General features: G+C 36.3%; 1 protein-coding gene across 1 annotated transcript in view; it reads left to right on the top strand.

The window, feature by feature from the left end:
• The window catches only part of LOC110378263 (synaptic vesicle glycoprotein 2B), a 31,001-nt gene extending 16,627 nt beyond the window's left edge, over positions 1–14,374 (top strand). Inside the window, exons 3-12 of the mRNA XM_064037886.1 lie at positions 8,293–8,454; positions 8,889–9,033; positions 9,396–9,535; positions 10,483–10,730; positions 11,064–11,263; positions 11,642–11,774; positions 12,066–12,189; positions 12,486–12,645; positions 13,762–13,889; positions 14,251–14,374. Coding sequence (XP_063893956.1) covers positions 8,293–8,454; positions 8,889–9,033; positions 9,396–9,535; positions 10,483–10,730; positions 11,064–11,263; positions 11,642–11,774; positions 12,066–12,189; positions 12,486–12,645; positions 13,762–13,889; positions 14,251–14,309 — 1,499 coding nt within the window. The 3' untranslated portion in view covers positions 14,310–14,374. The remainder of the gene's footprint in view (positions 1–8,292; positions 8,455–8,888; positions 9,034–9,395; positions 9,536–10,482; positions 10,731–11,063; positions 11,264–11,641; positions 11,775–12,065; positions 12,190–12,485; positions 12,646–13,761; positions 13,890–14,250) is intronic.
• The last annotated feature ends 2,693 nt before the right edge of the window (positions 14,375–17,067 follow it).

Raw genomic sequence — 17,067 nt, 5'->3', positions numbered from 1 at the left:
AATTCGCAATATAAGCTGACAGTTTTCCGACACAAAGCAGATTAAACCGGCAAGTTTACTGTATGACCGATATCACATAATTGTAGTATCGACAATATACTGATACGTCATGATAAGTATGATAACATACAATATGCAACGCATTGATAGCTTTCGAAGCTTCCTGGATATTGTCTATTTGTACTTTTGATGTGCTAGACCTTTCTAGATTCAAAACTGACAGGTTTTTTTAGCCTTTTAACCAACTGTGTTGGGGTCGGCTTCCAGTCTTAATGAAGTTGAGTATCAGTTTTTTTTCCGAAAAGACTATGTATCTATAAACCCCCTCGTTTCAGTTACTCGGAAAGCTCTTGGTTGGACTAAACTGAAAGATATCTAACTGATATCGCCTTTCAATTAAAATAATGTTTACAAGCGTCTTGTACCAGTTTTCCGACGTTGGAAGGTTCAGCTTTAGGAATAGGAACTACCATGAAAAATTCTTTCAAAACATGACTATCTATTATGTCTGAATAAACGACAGTCTTAATGCATCCTTCAGTCATAATTTGTTATTAGTACAGCGATTCCATGGAGTAGTTTTCCACGCATAGCCAGCGCCACATAGTGCCGTGTTTGGCGACTGTTTTCAAAACAAATGACTCAAGTATCCACTTCTTCGTTACATTAATTAACACTAAACATATTTAGGAGTGAATTAATGAATGAGGTTAGAATACTATGTTGTTGGGAAGTATGGACATTGCTTACTTGATTTTATAAGAAATATTTTAAATACCCATACAACTGGGTTGAGGAAAACCATTGTCGATGATTAATTTAGTGAAGGGATGAAACAAATGACTACTACCAAGAAAAGTGTCGTTTCGCTTAGAAGATTCTGGCAACCCGATATCTAATTTCTCACTTAGCTGCATCTACCTAGTTAAAACTTATTCCTTTATCTAACATTGGTCATTGGTGTTTCGTTTTTATCGTAATCGATCGATTAATGGAGACGTGCGAGACAGCCTGTAACGTTATCTACGATAGATTGTCTGCTTCCATTGCTAAAAATAACTTTTATAGGTATATTCCCTAAAGCCCTCTTTAAGTGCTGTTACAATAGAGTAGATAAATGTTAAAATATAGTATAGTATAGTTCGGTCTTAAGTAAAGCGAACTTAAAAAAGAAATTAGTTCCGTAATTGTAATACATACATCCAGGATTGAGTGCTTGAAAAAAAGCAATCAATTCTTGTTCTAATTTTTCTTTTAATTCTAAGTGTGACTTTAAAAGACTGGATAGCAAGTTAATAATTAGAAAAAACCATGTCTAAATCAAGTTTGTTTCAATTTAAAACTTTCCTAAGCTGAAACGTTTTCATTAGACGGAAAGTTTCTGGAGTGGTGACATCGAGAGTTCAATTTACAGTATATGGTTCAGTTTACGACGTTATAGCTGGGCTGTAGAGATATAGCTTAATTGTCTGTCTCGTGCACACTTTATACTATAGATATTATACAATATACTATACATATAAAGCGTGTAGAGAGCTAGAGAGCAAGCTCGTGGCTAAGTGACAGCCGCATATGTCGATTGATCATGAAGTTAAGCTTGGCGTGGTACGTTCCGTGGATGGGTGACAATCTTTTCACGAGGAGTTCCTTCCAAGGTGTGTTGGATTGCTCGGGTAAAGGAAATCAGAAGACACTTATAAGACGCCCCAATTATTTGAGAAACGACTAAGCAGATAATAATGTACAGGTTTACAGTTGCGATATAAAAAATAATATGTAGAGTTGAGCGTATAAGTTTGAAATCCTAAAAAAAACAGCACTGTCTGAAATTGTCAACCAGCAGGTTTTCACTTTAATAAGAACTAGATTTAAGAACGGCATTCTAGTATTTGTAATGTGTGGTATCTTTGCACTGAAAAATAAGCAAAAATATGTGTACTAGAATAAAATCTAGTTTCTTCGTAAATATTTGGGTTCAAAGACCTCACCTGTCCGTCATTAGTGCCCGGGCACACAGATAAATTGTTAACGGCCTATATAAAACACAGCGTGGTTTATTTTGGTGTTTTGGGCTGAACTTTGGAAAGTAAAGAGTAGGCGGATTTGTTATTGGTTAATTTAGGTGATGTTTTATAGTAAACATGATGATTCAGGCCCACATTTTTATTAGAGGGAATTTCTTCCCGTATCGGAAGAAAATGTAGCCTGTGCTGTGGGATTGTGCAGGTTTCCAACTGTGAAAGAATTTTTCAAATCGCCTTAACAGTTTCTGCGCTTTTTTTATTAGACATAAAATGCAAAGGTTACGGTAGGTTACCAATCATAGCTTCTCAGTCAAGTTCACAGTTCACAGTTTATTTTTCAAAATTACATCATACTGCAATAATCTGCAGACAAAAGCAAATCATTTCGTATGTAATCGCTAAAAGAAATACAGCTTCGAGAATTCTTCGCTTTCTGAACAAAAAGACGAACAAATAAACATTGATAGGAATAACAAATGAAGGAAATATCCTCTGAACATTTTTTGATGATTTTTCCTTGGACTGACATTGAGAAATTGGAGCATAGATATGTTAATTGATGAAATGATGAATAAGTAGGTATTAATGTTTTTATGCAAGTGAAGACGGATAAAATTGTTTTGGTACGTTTTTTTTTTTGGTCTGAAAATGATAATAATCCTTCCTCTCGTAGAAAAAAAGGAAATTACTTGAATTATCTTTTTACTAGAAGAAGATCCGTAGCTCCTTGGGTCATTTAATAAAAAATCTATGAAAAAATACTGTCTCCACAGTTATCATTTAAGAAAATGTGCGCAGTAACAATCAGAATTGAATATAAAAGAAATACTTAGTCAAAGTGTTTGACCTATTTAGTGACATTGCTGGGAACAATTAAACTAGGTGCCAAAAAAAGTGGATCAATCTTCTCTTTATGACTCTTCCTAAAACCATAAAAAATACATTTATTCAGAATAAAACGTACTCAGCTGTTTAGATAATTGGGAAGGCGGATAGATAAATAACGAAACACATAGGTAATTTAAAATACTTAAGTGTACTTTTTCATGTTTCGCAGAAATCTAGTGTTGTTATTTCAAATAGGCCTTTGCAGGCTCCTATGAAACGTCACAGTAGTTGCACGGTTCCAAAAAGTTGGTCTCACGGAAAAGAGCAGGCAAGAAACTCCATACACAGGATGGTTTCCTGGAAATCATTAAAATTGCTATAATGTTATAATTTTTACATCCCTAAGGAACCAATTATATTATTGGTTCGAATTGTTTGTGTCATAAAATGCACATAAATGTGAATTGCTATTCCTCATGCTTTTGCGTAAAACTTTAAGATAGCATTGAATAAAATGTATTCACCTTACAATTGAAAAGCAAGTGCTATGTCTAGGTCCAGTCCTCCCAATTAAAAATATCTAGAAAAAACAAATGGCTATCTACAGATGTCAGACTCCTTGTCATTTGTATATGATCGTTAACTACAGTTTATGACTTGTTTATGAGTTTACGATTCCGTTTACAGCACGAAGTGCTTCGTATTTACTTCGCGAATTAATGGACTGCACTTTATTGCTTGATATCGTTAATATTTGTGTGAATGGGAGATACCTATTACGAATGAAGTCTATCATTATAATTCAATTTGATAAAGGAAATTATTTCGAAAATCCCTATCTTCGTGGAAAATATTCGTGATTTCAGTGAAAATTGAAATTAAAAATATTGCAGTTTTCCTTTAATTACTTAAAATATGTTATTTCATTGATTAAATAAGAATTTAGTTAGTAGTTATCAAATGATGTCAAATTAAATAATTCACATTAAAATAGGTATTGATCATAACTAGAAAACTCCTTCAAACACTATAAACAAAAATTTTAAGAAAACCAATTCTCCCAAAAAGCCAGCTAACCTTTATTTACATGTTTCCATCATAACAATTGTCAGACTGCCAAGTCTTTATCAGATACCGTCTGATCTTGGTCAGACTGCTCGGCTATTTTCAGAAGTCTCCGGGACAACAGAAAAATGAGGGTAAACTCATTATTTTTCATTTTCCACTGTTTATCTATTTTGAAGAATATTCGTCTAGATTTTTTTTGTTATTTTATGAGAATGTTTACGTCAATATGACATTTGATTGTTCTAATTTTGAGGGTCAATGCACTTTGGAGTTCGTTTTGATAAATAGGTTTGGCTCATGATTCTTGTGTGTGTAAATATAAAGTTTATATCTAATCTACAAAAAATGAACTTTTATTTTAGACTTTGTCTTTATTGAAATTAAAACGTTGGACTTGGAACTTGGATTTGAGAAGCAAGTCTTATTTTGAAAAGGCATTTAGCTATTTCTTGTGTTTTTCTTATTGAGACATTGTAATGTTTTGTTTGTTGCTATCGTTATCAGCGATAAAATCACCATTGTTACTCTTAAAGCGAGTCCGTGTGTAACAGTTCTTATGGCACACCACTAAGCATTGTGTCCAATGCTTTACATTTTATGATTTCTTTTGTTATCTTGTTGCAATCTATAAAATCTTATATATTTGTATACCTATGAAACAAACTAAAGACTATTGTTTTTATTAGCATGGCAAATAATATCTAAACTTTTTAGTAATATGTATTGCATTTTCCATTGAAAAAAACATAGAATGTTAACAAAGTATTCTTTAAGAATGGAATTCAAAGGATAATAAGAACACGTGCTCGATACGTGACCGAAACGATGCGACTTTTCAGTCTTTTATTGTAAAGAAGTATTATTTGTATTGAATCATCCTATTGACCTTTAACTTACTTAAAGGTAGAAATAATTAGTAAATTTTCTGACACAACAACAATTTTTTGATCACATCTTTGTTTTCTCGCTAATATAAATATCTGGCAAATTCAAGTTTTAGTTATCCACTAAACTACCAGAAATATTTCCATCGTTCAATAATTGTGCATTATGGAAAGGCATTTTAAGATTACGCCATACACTTTTAGCCCATATGTCATTCTTATTAACTGATCTGCGTCAAAATAGTTTCCAAGTCGACAACCACCAAAAACAGAACAGTTTGACGTATCTTACGGACTTCGACAGTCTCGAATATTGACTTTTAACCCTTCCTCATCACCCAGTGACTTGGCATTGACGAGAGCCAGCGAACTCGTGCACAGATGAAAGCTGGGCTGTGACGTGAGCAGCGTCAGATATCTGAGGAGGAAACTCTGCCAAGAATTTACTTCAGAGGGGCCACGGTTAATTGTGTGGCCCTGGGTGAGGTTAGAGCGTCTTCCTACTGAAATACAGTATATTTATGTCATTTTTGAGGATAGAAATATGGTTTGTGGCGTCTATACTACGCTGCACTACTACGCGTATACCTACCGAATTTTGTAAAACTTGGTGTGTTGTTAAATGTAGGTAATAAGTAGGTGACTGCATCCATCAATGTTACTGCTGGATGTAATGATACGAAGAACCTTTCTCATCTTTCTGGAGCCTGGCGTACCTACGTCTGAGACCGATGGTGACATTTTTAAAGGACAAACAAGACAAAGTATTAATGGAGTTAATTTTAGAGCTGTTTACGTCGAAAATAGCTTGGAAGGGCAGTACAAAGTGCACAGTCTCCCGTGACACTGCGCATGTACAAATAGACTGTTACGTCTTCACAAATATTTATTTATTTACTATTTTACCGCCATGCTTCGACCAAGTTCATGTAGTGACTACTGAACATTCTTATGAGGTTATTCTGTCATTGTTTTGGGTTTTATTTTGACGATGTTATTGATATTTAAACTGTGGTTGTACTGTCGCTTTTGTTATGAAATGTGTTCTATTTTTAGTGCACTCCGTTACAACACTTTCACATTTGTGTATTTTCCCCTCGGTTATTCCGAACGGATCATATGGAACGCCCATATTATGATTCCCGTAAAGGAACTAATTTGCTGGTGAATTGTAAGCTCGTATTTCGACCAAGGGCTAATTATTTGCCTGTCTAGGCGAAGGTAATTCGTTTTGTTTATCCCAATACAGTTAAGAGTTTGGTTAGAAACCATTGTGTATAAAATTTGATAAGTTAGGCATAGGTATATAGAATATAAACTGTTAAATACAGCCTATCTGGCCTAATTTGGCATTTTAGGATATTCCACCTCAAGAGGTTTGATTTATTTTTAGTTACATAAGTAATGAGTACACAATATAATTCTACAGCACTCTAAAACGAACTTATTCGTACACTAATACAAGTAACTTATCAATAAGGTTGTTTTGCACTACGACCTTGTAAGGGTGGATAACAGTGACGTACTTGTATGTTTTGATACGTATTGACCTTGAAAACGAAACTGTATTGTGTGACATACTAATTAATGGAATTCGTTCAAGGGTAAATATAGAGGTACTTACAATTTGGTAGCGCTGAATTTCTTGTTTTGAAAAATTTGAAGAGTACGAAAAATGTTTTAAATATTTTCAGGTATTGGTAAAGTTATGTTGCTATGCTCTAATATTGTGATATAATATTTGGTAAACCTATCAGCGAATGCGCGCCGTAATGTTGGTAGATCTTTGTAGGGTTCCGTAGTAAACTACTAACCCTTGTAGTTTTGACATGTCTGTCTGTCGGTCCTTCCGAGTTTAATCTTAGTAATATAATATATCAATCTTTGGAAAAAAAATGATTTATTAGGGTATCTACTATAGGTAACCCTGAACGTATTTTATTTCAAATAAAAATAAAATCGGAAGTCTCCTGAAAACCTTGGCTTTTCGCTAGCTTTAATTCACATTTCCACTTTTCTTTTATTGTTCAGTAAAACGACAACTGCGTAGTCTCCCCCATAGTCCAGCGGTTGCAGGCGCCCTCCCGTCGCGTTTACACTATTAATTGGATTCGGTTTCGTCAAGCACAAATCTAATTTGTGGCTCTGCTTAGCTAGCTTAGCCGACTTAGCGAAGTTACTGCTTATGTCACAGGTTTTTATACTTATTAGATTCGATAATTACTTTTAAGTCATCTATTTGGGCTTTAAAATGGTATGTCGTTGATTAATTCAATTTATTGAATGTGAACAATATAAGCATTAACACGAAAGAAAGATGTGGCTGTAATTTTGTTAAAAATAAACTATTTTCAACTAACATAGGGTGCAACACGAAAGAAGAGCGTTTTAAGTTGCATACTATGTATAACGATATTAAAGTAGATGGTAAATATCGGAAAATATTATTGGCTCTTAGTTTTAAGTGGTGTGAACAACCCTTTTATGAGCAGGGGAAGAACACTCACTTGAGAAACATAAGCACACTCTTTAGATATTTTGTCTTATACATAGTGATTGAATCACTAGCTGGAGAAAAATGAAAATCCCTTTCTTTAAATATACTTTTTCTCTAGAACGGCATTTATAATAGGCTAGTTTCCTAAAAAATAATAATTAGTCCGTCTTGTAGATTGTCCAAAATTAAGCGATACGTATTTTTTCTTTTTTAAATCGGATCAGAACTTGTTAAGATATAGCGTGTTAAAGTTGAGTGTGACGTCACAAGTTGCTACAATTTTCAGGACACTGTGACGTAAAAGGCCCCCACTCCTAATTTTTGACATTTTATGTTTAATTAAAAAAAGAAAAAATACGTATCCAATATTTTTTGATTATCTAAAAAGCGGACTAAATATTATTTCATTATTTCGACCCTGGACACTACCCTATTGTTTGTGCACCTAATAAATGTAATTAAATTACCACATTTACGAATCTACTGCATCTACTACAGCCACCCATCCACAAACCAACCTTGAAATACCACCTTAATCTGCCATATCGATTGAAAGCCATTACTCGTCTCGACACCTACATACACATAACATTATATCAATCTGTCCATATTTATGTACGTAATGCATTTGTATCTATTGAAGATCATTAGTCCAAGTGTTTTCAATACCCGGTCAATTTAGATCAAGCGTCTGGAATCGGTTTTAAAAAAGACTGTCACAGATATAAATATATTGTTGTTTTGTCCTTGATTTCTGAGTTTTATAATGATGCTATAAATATTCTAGCAATTGCTATGGAGTTTGAATTAAATACTACTATACTATTTGAGGTCTACCTTTATGTAGTAGTTTCGTTAAAAGAGTTCGATAGGGTAGCAATACAAGAAATGCTGCAAGTGTGTTCGTATTCTACCCCTACATCCTTGTTTGTTTCAAAGCACCTCCAAATCTACGCAGTAAGTGTTAATTTAATTATATTTCTCATTCCAGGTTACGGCTGCTTCCAATGGCTCCTCCTCATGTCATGTGGCGCCATCTACGCGGTGTGCGCGCTCAGTACCACCACGCTCAGCTTCGTGCTGCCGGCTGCGGAGTACGACTTCCACCTTTCCTCCAGTGACAAGGGCAGGCTTACTGCTACGCCTCTTATTGGTAAGTTCTATAATGAATAGCTGCTTTGAAAATTCTTCTGCGTCCTAGGTGAACGTCTTCCGGATAAATTATAGGCTTAGGCCGTAGGCTTTATGTTATTCTGATATATTGGCTATATTGCGTTTTTAATATTAGTTAGATACCTATGTTTCCCTTGTACTAGTTTTCAAAATAAGGTCTTCATCTTTATCTAGCTTACCGTATCAAGAGCTTTTACTTTCATTTTCTATTTTATTCTATACGTCTATATCCCGCCATTTACTTTTGATTCTTATGCATAGCAGTTACTTACATCATGTTAATGCTTAAGTAAGTGTGGTTTGCCTTTCCAAATCATTCATTTTTCAAAAAGAAACTTATTCTCAGAATTCTTTTTGTCTTTGGTGATTTCTCCACTAAAACTCCTCACAAGCAATCCTTACTTCTCCTTCCAGGTATGTGCGTAGGCTCTTACTTCTGGGGCAACCTGGCAGACGCGAGAGGACGCAAGAAGGCCATCATCGGAGCGCTACTTCTGGACGCTCTGGCTGCGTTCCTCTCCAGCGTCGTGCAGTCATTTCCTGCGTTCTTAGCCTGCAGGTATCTTAACATTATCTGTTACTACAAATTACGGGGAGGAATTTTGGAGATCCTGTCTGGGACTTCATGGCCCAGTTCCTTACGAAATATTATCTAAGACTCAGAACTTTATTCCTCCGTATAATTTCATTTTGATATGTACCTATGGAGTGTACATTTGGGGTCTAATTTGGTTATTCCAACGGGACCAAAAAAAAAAAATCTTAAATTTTAGATTTATCTAAATGGGCGATAACACATTTAATGCCCTGACTTAATATCTTCAGGTAGATGTACTAAAGGCGTTAATTAATCAATCACTTTGAATCGTATTTGTACCGATCTTGACGTAACTATTCGTTGTAGACTTGTGCCTCTTGCAGGTTCTTCTCCGGCTTCGGCATCATCGGAGCCACGGGGCTGATCTTCCCTTACTTCGGAGACTTCTTGTCTCTCAGGCACCGGGATGTCATGCTGTGCAGGCTTGAGGTCTTCTGGACTTTTGGCACTATTTTGTTGCCAGGTAAGTGTTGGAGACATTAAGTTTGAATAATGTTATTGGAAATTAGACGTGGTGAGAAAATGCAGTTTCAACATTTTAATGGGATGAGTACATCTATGTACTTCTCTGAATCATTATCATCATTAACCATTTTATAGTCCTACTAGAGGCCTCTCTTGAACAATGAAAATGAAGAAATAAGCGTTAACAACGCCTGACAATGGCGATTTAAAACTTTAAAATCCAGGTTTTCCTTTAAGATGTTTTCCTTCATCTTTTCTCAGTTATATAACAGTGTTTAAGATATACTGGATTTTTTTTTGCGGTCGGTTTAACTTAGGTAGCTGTGAGTTTCCTCTTCGGTTAAACTAATACATTTCCTGTGAAGCCTTAAAGCAGTCCCTTTTAAGTTTTTCCTTAATAATGTTCATTCGCAATAAAGTCTACATAAACAAACAATTGATGATGTCGCATATTAGGAGCAGGAATCTGAATGTCAGCGCCGGAGTAAGGCCACCCGGAATGATATCGCTGGCACGAGAGAACTGCCATTGACTGCCAATTGTGTAGCGAACGATACTTAAATACTAGTGTATTTGTTATTAAGATTAATAGCGTTTTACACGATAAAAACCTGTATGTATTAAAAAAATTGTGAACGATATATAAAAATGGTCACATATTTTATCGTGAGAGTATTTAAGTACATTTGAAACATGTACGAAACCTGCAAAGCAAAACGGACTCAAATGCTGTTAATAATAATTAAGCTGGAAAAACGCAAAATGGAATTAATTATTTTGACCATGCCATAAAGAAAAAACGGCTCTAATAAAAAAAAGCATGTTAAGCACAAAAGGATACTACTGTATCCATTCATTTCACTGGATGCTAATAATAAAATAAGTCCTACATAACATACGCTATACTTAACAATATAAATCCTTAAATTACATCTTCTTCTTCAGGTATCGCATTCCTCATCATCCCAGACTCCAGGTTCAACCTGACAGCTGTCGGAGCTGACTTCCAGTACACCTCCTGGCGAGTCTTCGTCGCAGCCTGTGGTATCCCCAGCCTGTTGGTGGTGCTGCTCCTCATACCGTTCCCGGAGAGTCCAAGATACCTGCTGTATGCGAACAGAGCGGAGCAGGCCTTGCAGGTGCTGCAGAGGATATTCGTGGTCAATACTAAGCTTAGTGAGAAGGACTTTCCTGTAAGTTGGATTTGGTATTTTAATTTTAATCACCTCGAGAACATTTGTAATTTGATTATGTTTAGTTAAATTTACACATTACATGTATGGTTTAGTGACCAATGTCTTCAAGTAACATGTAGTAGTAATAAGATGTAACTGAAGTGATGATAATCTTAAAATATTTTACATGACATGCCTGTCATATAAAATCTCAACATTAACACAATTATACGCTGTAATACATAAAGCCCAAAAGCCCACATCTATAAAAACCCACCAAGATTCCAAAGAATCTTCAATCTTAAAAATCTTCAATCTTTATTGGGTCTAAAATATGATTCTGCTTTTCAGGTAGAATCAATGATAAGTGCGTACGAAGGTGAAGAAGAAGAGGTGGTGTCAGCCGACAACAACGGCAACGAGACGAAGGCGCCGCTCACGTGGGCGCAGCGATGGGATGCCTTCTGGGTCAGGAAGAAGATGCTGGTCATGCCTCCGTATATTGGCCTGCTGGTGCTGTGCTGCTTTGTGGACTTTGGGCTTATGTTCAGGTACTACAATAACTTGATATTTAAATACGTAGTGAATAGTCTAGATCTAAAAGAAGAAAGAGCTATAAACCATTGATTATATATCTATGTATAAAGGAATTGTGTTGAAGCTTAATTATAAACGAGACGTCCTCCATAGCTTCAATTGTGTCCCGAGGGGACTACTCTTTTATCCGGATAAAAACTAACTCACAAACCATGAGATATTCCATCATACAACCATATATCATTTAGTATCAATTGATACAGCCGTTTCACTGATAAATAACATATCTTTCCATAGGAGAGTTAGACCGTGCTTAAAAATACAGTATTTGGATGTTCCTTATTGCGCTTTCCCACTTTCTTTCTATAAAATAAGGTAATTTCTTCTTCCAGCTACTACACACTGATGATGTGGTTCCCGGACCTGTTCGAGCGGTTCAGCCAGTTCTCGTCTCTGTACCCTGACGTGTCTGCGGGCGTGTGCGAGGTGTCACTCGCGTTGGCTAATGATACTGCTGAGTTGACTGTGAGTATCATCTTATCTTCATTTACTTCGTGTCTTATGAAGTCATGTAGAAAGTTTGCCTATGCTAAAATTTTGATTCTTTGAATTACTGTTCAGTAATTTTCAATGGTAGGTTTATTGATGGGATTAATTAACATTCGAAATGTTTTCAAATGCCGAATACGTACAGGATTGTCAACCGATTAAATAATGGGCTGACCATGAAACGTAGGATCTTTAAAAGCAGCATTTTCAACTCTTAACAAATCGATAGGATATTTTGTCTAAAACATATTTGTCTTCTTCTTCCAGGGCAAATTACAGACACTAGATGACAGAGTGTACATCCATACGTTGGTAGTAGCGTTAAGTTGCGTGCCAACTGCTCTGTGGGTGGGTCTCACCATCAACGTAGTCGGCAAGAAGCTTATGTTGGGTAAGTTAATCACTGGTAATTTCCAGAATCTTAATTCGTGTCCTTTCTTATAAACCCTTCATCATGTTATATGAAATGATATACATTGTTACTTCTGTGTTAAATATCAGGATTTGGGAAGCATCTCGTTCTAATAGTAGTCCAAGTGGCTGGAATAGTCACAGCATTTCCTTAACAACGTATTTACGGAGTACATAGGCTGAAATACAGTACATAGGATGATCAAATGCATTATTTTCAAATTCTTCCTCAGCAGCTAATTACACCAATACTAACAAATCTCCTCTTCTCTCCAGTGATGATGTTAATCAGCTCCGGGCTGGCAGCGCTAGGACTGAACCTGGTGCGCTCCTCGCTGGAGAACCTCATCCTGTCGTGTGTGTTCGAAGCCATCGTCAGCTGCACCGAGGCGGTGCTGTTCTGTGTCATCTGCGAGATATTCCCTACTAAAGTCGCGTGAGTATTAAAGATCGCTTGCATTAAATGTTAATTTATTCTTTATTAATGCTCAATCCTTGTCCGTATGAGAGAAGGCCTGTGTCCAGCAGTGGAACGATAAAAAGGCTATAACTGTATTCTTTATTTAATACTTTCTGCATATTTAGCGGACTTAACGAATTTAACATTTAACAGTTGGGTGTTTCTTTACTAGAGCATATCTCGTACTGTCATTGGTTTTACAAAGAATCTGGGATAGAAAAAAAAACACAATTGAAACGACTCTTAGATGTCTTTACTTAAAATTTGAAACCTCAAACTGAACTTTAGTATGAACAACATTGTGGCACAATGTAAGAATGAAAAAAGTTGCCAGTTTTTCAAAGGAATTAAAAATCCGTCATCAAGTTCAACTATCATAAAATACAGTCCGGGGGTGTGACTCTTTTTTCTGTCACATGTCAAATTCCCGACACCTCAAACCCTGATCACGAGATGACATTAATCAGTCACCCAGTTTGCACCACAGTCACACCCAGGGCACGCCTCCACTCGCCCACGCTTTCGACTAGCGTCATTAGTACACTTAATTAAAGTTGTCACATGATATTAACGTATTGTTTTTTATAAATAAATCTATGAAGACTGAAGATGGAATCCTCGTCATGCATCAGACCACTGGTTGTTAGAAACACGTGCTATATGATGACGTGCAAACGCAGTCAGTTAAGGAATTGCATATCAGAATGATGATCGGCAATTTTAAATTGCTTGTTAAATGGTGTTGTAGTTTTTAAATTGCTCTCCGGATATAGGTCAATACATGTGGACATAGACTTAGTTTCTGACTTGGTGCTCTGATATAACTAATACCTTCTTTATCATAGAAGTGTCTACTATTCACTGGTCGATGGTAATGGCTAAAAGCCCAGATTTCCAACTTATGTAGATTTTATTAATATTCATCTTCTGATGGAGGCTGTTTAAATGACTGTGTATGCTATAGATGTAATTGCCCATCATTTTGATACTTAGGTAGATAGAGAGCCAACTCAGGTACTTAGGTACCTACTTGTTTGGTGTTTAAAATTTTTCATATTCGTTCCATTTTAAAGTATATCTTTTTGTCCACAGTGCCACAGCTATGGCGGTGACGGTGATGTGTGGCCGGATAGGTGCCATAGTCGGCAACGTGGTCTTCGGAGCGCTAGTAGACGAGCACTGCGTAGTGCCTATATATATGTTCGGAACATTGCTTATAAGTAAGTAATCTGTGTCTTTCGACCCTTAGTCATTTTTTCTTAGCGTCCTTTTGATGTTTTGGCACTAAGGTTCAGTTGTTTGAACAGCGTGGTCTGTTCTGAACACTCCGCTAAATAACAAGTTCTTAATATACTTTTGAATGCTGCATATACATATATTATATGTTTACTATCAAACTTCAAAAACTTAACCACTCATGTCAGTCGAGTAAAAGGCTTTCCTTTATTTTTGTTATTCATCAACTTCATACTTCCACAACATTTTCTGACTAGAAAGAATATATTTATATTTTATGTACCTACATTTAAGTCTGCGTTTGTTATATTTTTCGTAATATAACTGTGTGTTTGTCTGTTCCAGCGAGCGGGTTGCTGTGTATAATACTTCCGAAGAGCACGCGCCCGGAGCGGCCCACGTGAGGCCCCGTAGTCATACTGTTATATTTTTATATCTATTAAATAATTATATCCACAACCAACATAAAGCTTTTTATTTCTACTTTTTTCTTACTGAGTGATCACCTAAAAGGCCCGACTGCCAGACTTTTCTCAAATCCATTTGAAGGCCTCTGATTTGGAATTTTGCAACAATTTCTACTGGGTAACCTTTCAAGGGTGAAGGTGTAGGTAACCGCCAACCACTGAAAAATGAGGATTTAACATTATCAAAGCTTTAAAGTTATTAATACTTAGAGGTATTACGTCTAGATTAAAATTTACTACGCCTTAGCTGTTGGTATATTGCCACTTGCGGTTCACCAATTTGTACATTATTGCTCTAAATATTTAACTAGGCGCTCTCTATCTTTTAGTTTTTCGCAAACAACCATAAAGTAAATGGATAAAAAGAAAAACTGAAACATCAATAACATTGTTATGTTATGGTTTATTAAATAGCAGGACAATATTAGAAGCAGTGCATCAGCCTTAGCTTATGGCATTAATAGAACTATTTTTATTACAATTATTCTTTACCAGCTGCTAAGTCTGGAATGTAAAATGCAGTCGCCTTTTACATTTTCTTGTCAATGACCTCCTGATACATTCGTTCGAAACAACGGTACTTTTCTTGGAACTATTGTTAATTATTCTTAACAGACACAACATACAACAACATTTCGATAATAAGCATGACTGGTGACCAAAAATGCAATAAGGCAGGCAGGCTGTGATACCTTTTCTAAAATAGCGTATATTAGAGTTATCGTATTTCTATTATTTGCACACCATCAATAGGGGAGACAATGCCTATATTATTATTATGAAACAGTATCTCTTCTCGTTTATTTGTCAGTCACAAATAATGCAAATATCTGCTTCATTTGCAAACAGTTACGATTACAATTATTATTTAATTTACTTTATGATAATGTAGATTTTATAACAACTACTGTAGATGTTTGCGGGATGCCAAAATAACTGTAATATTGACAGATGTTAAAGTAAATTTTAGTATCTGCTCGCCTATATCTCCGGCTACGAAGAAGAGTCAAAACGAAGAGTAATTAATTCGTAATTTTTCTATCGTCACAGATTTTATCATAGTTGTCAATCTAGATGTGACACCTTGAAATTGAATAAATTTCGTTTTCTTCGCATATTCATGTGATCGCTGATAAAAATCCAAAGCAAAAAAAGTGGGGAACGAGGAAAACTGCTATAGGATAATTAGTTACAAAATAACGATATTATCACTTTACAGTTTAAGAGGTTAACGACCTTTCAGGTATAAAACTGCTGAAAACCGCCTTGTGAATCGAAGAACCACCACCCATTAAGCCAACTATTGGTCGACAGTTTAAATTAAGTTTGCAGTGTGTATGGGTTCCGGGCGGCTCTTTACCTCAAAATTACATAGGTACATATTTACCAAAGGCTTAAATTTTGTTGCCTACAAAGTAAATATATTTATTTAATAATTATAATACTTATTTAATTAATTTTATGTTACCGGTGTGACATTGTGGCTGGGTTATCTTGTCCTAGACTTTGTCATTTGTATTCGGATATTTATGGCGTTTTAATTTTTTATAACATGGATTAAATCGATGACTTTTGTAATACTTGTAAAGCACGGCATTAAACTAGATATCTATAAACTTTTTTTTCCAAATATACACACAATACCTATATCATAACTGGCATGAAAAATATTGAACGAATTTTTAATTTAAGGAAGAGTCTTCTGAATTATTCTGTTAACGATGGAATTAGTTTTTGTTATTTTATCTTTTGTATTTTTTACCTTTTGATTTTTGTTGTAATATTTTTAATTTCATTAAACTAATAAATTGACCAACGAGGGCGAGGCTCGTACGCATTCCGAACTCCTTGCAGTACTGGCTGCAACTAGCTGTTTACTTTTTAGTTTGTCTTTTGTTTCTGTTTTTTGAGTTGTCATCGCGCCGTCTCGCAGCGAGCCGCCCTCTCGTTTTTTCTTGACTTCTTTAACTGGTTGTTTTATTTTAAGGCCGGGTTTTCCCTCTTTCCCGGTGATTACCGCAAACTATTGATACAGTCCACCTCCCACCGAGCACATCCGTTGGTCCTTCGACCCGGATCGTTCCAGCAACTTGGATACTTCGTACACCGCGAACTGAGAAAAAAAAAATGGTGAACACGCGAAGCGCGGCGCGCCGGGAACAAGATATTGAAAAACCTACGCCTACTAATGTAAAGAAGTCCGAGGCTAGCAGAAGACCATTGGTAAAATCTCCTTCTGCGAGTTCTTCAGTGAAGGCGAGGAGGGCACGATTGATACTCGAGGCGGCGGAACAAATGGCGCTTCTGAAAATGGAACTCATTGAAAAGAAGCTGGCTGCCGACCTGGCGAAGCTGGACAGCTGCGGCTCGCAGTCGCTAGCTGATGGTGAAACTGGTGAAGAGGAAAATGCGTCTCGGATCGAGGAGTGGGTGAAGACACAGCGCGTCACTAGCTGTTACGACGATGCGCTGCGCCCGGCACAACGGCAAGACGCTGTCTTGCAGCAATTGGAAAACGCCGGCCCATCTCAGCTCGGGAACGTGCAACCAAACCAGAGCGGTACTGACGACGGCACTATGCACATGCAATCGGCATGTGTGCTTAAGGACCTAGCCGCCGCCACCGCAACCACCAACGCCAACCAGGCAGAAACTAAGCTGCTTAACCGACTGTCTATGCCAAAAGACTTACCGA

This window comes from Helicoverpa armigera, chromosome 14, assembly GCF_030705265.1.
Source record: "Helicoverpa armigera isolate CAAS_96S chromosome 14, ASM3070526v1, whole genome shotgun sequence".
Taxonomy (NCBI): Eukaryota; Metazoa; Arthropoda; class Insecta; order Lepidoptera; family Noctuidae; genus Helicoverpa; species Helicoverpa armigera.
The sequence above is the reverse complement of the archived record's forward strand: the minus strand, read 5'-3'. Positions and strand labels throughout refer to the sequence as shown.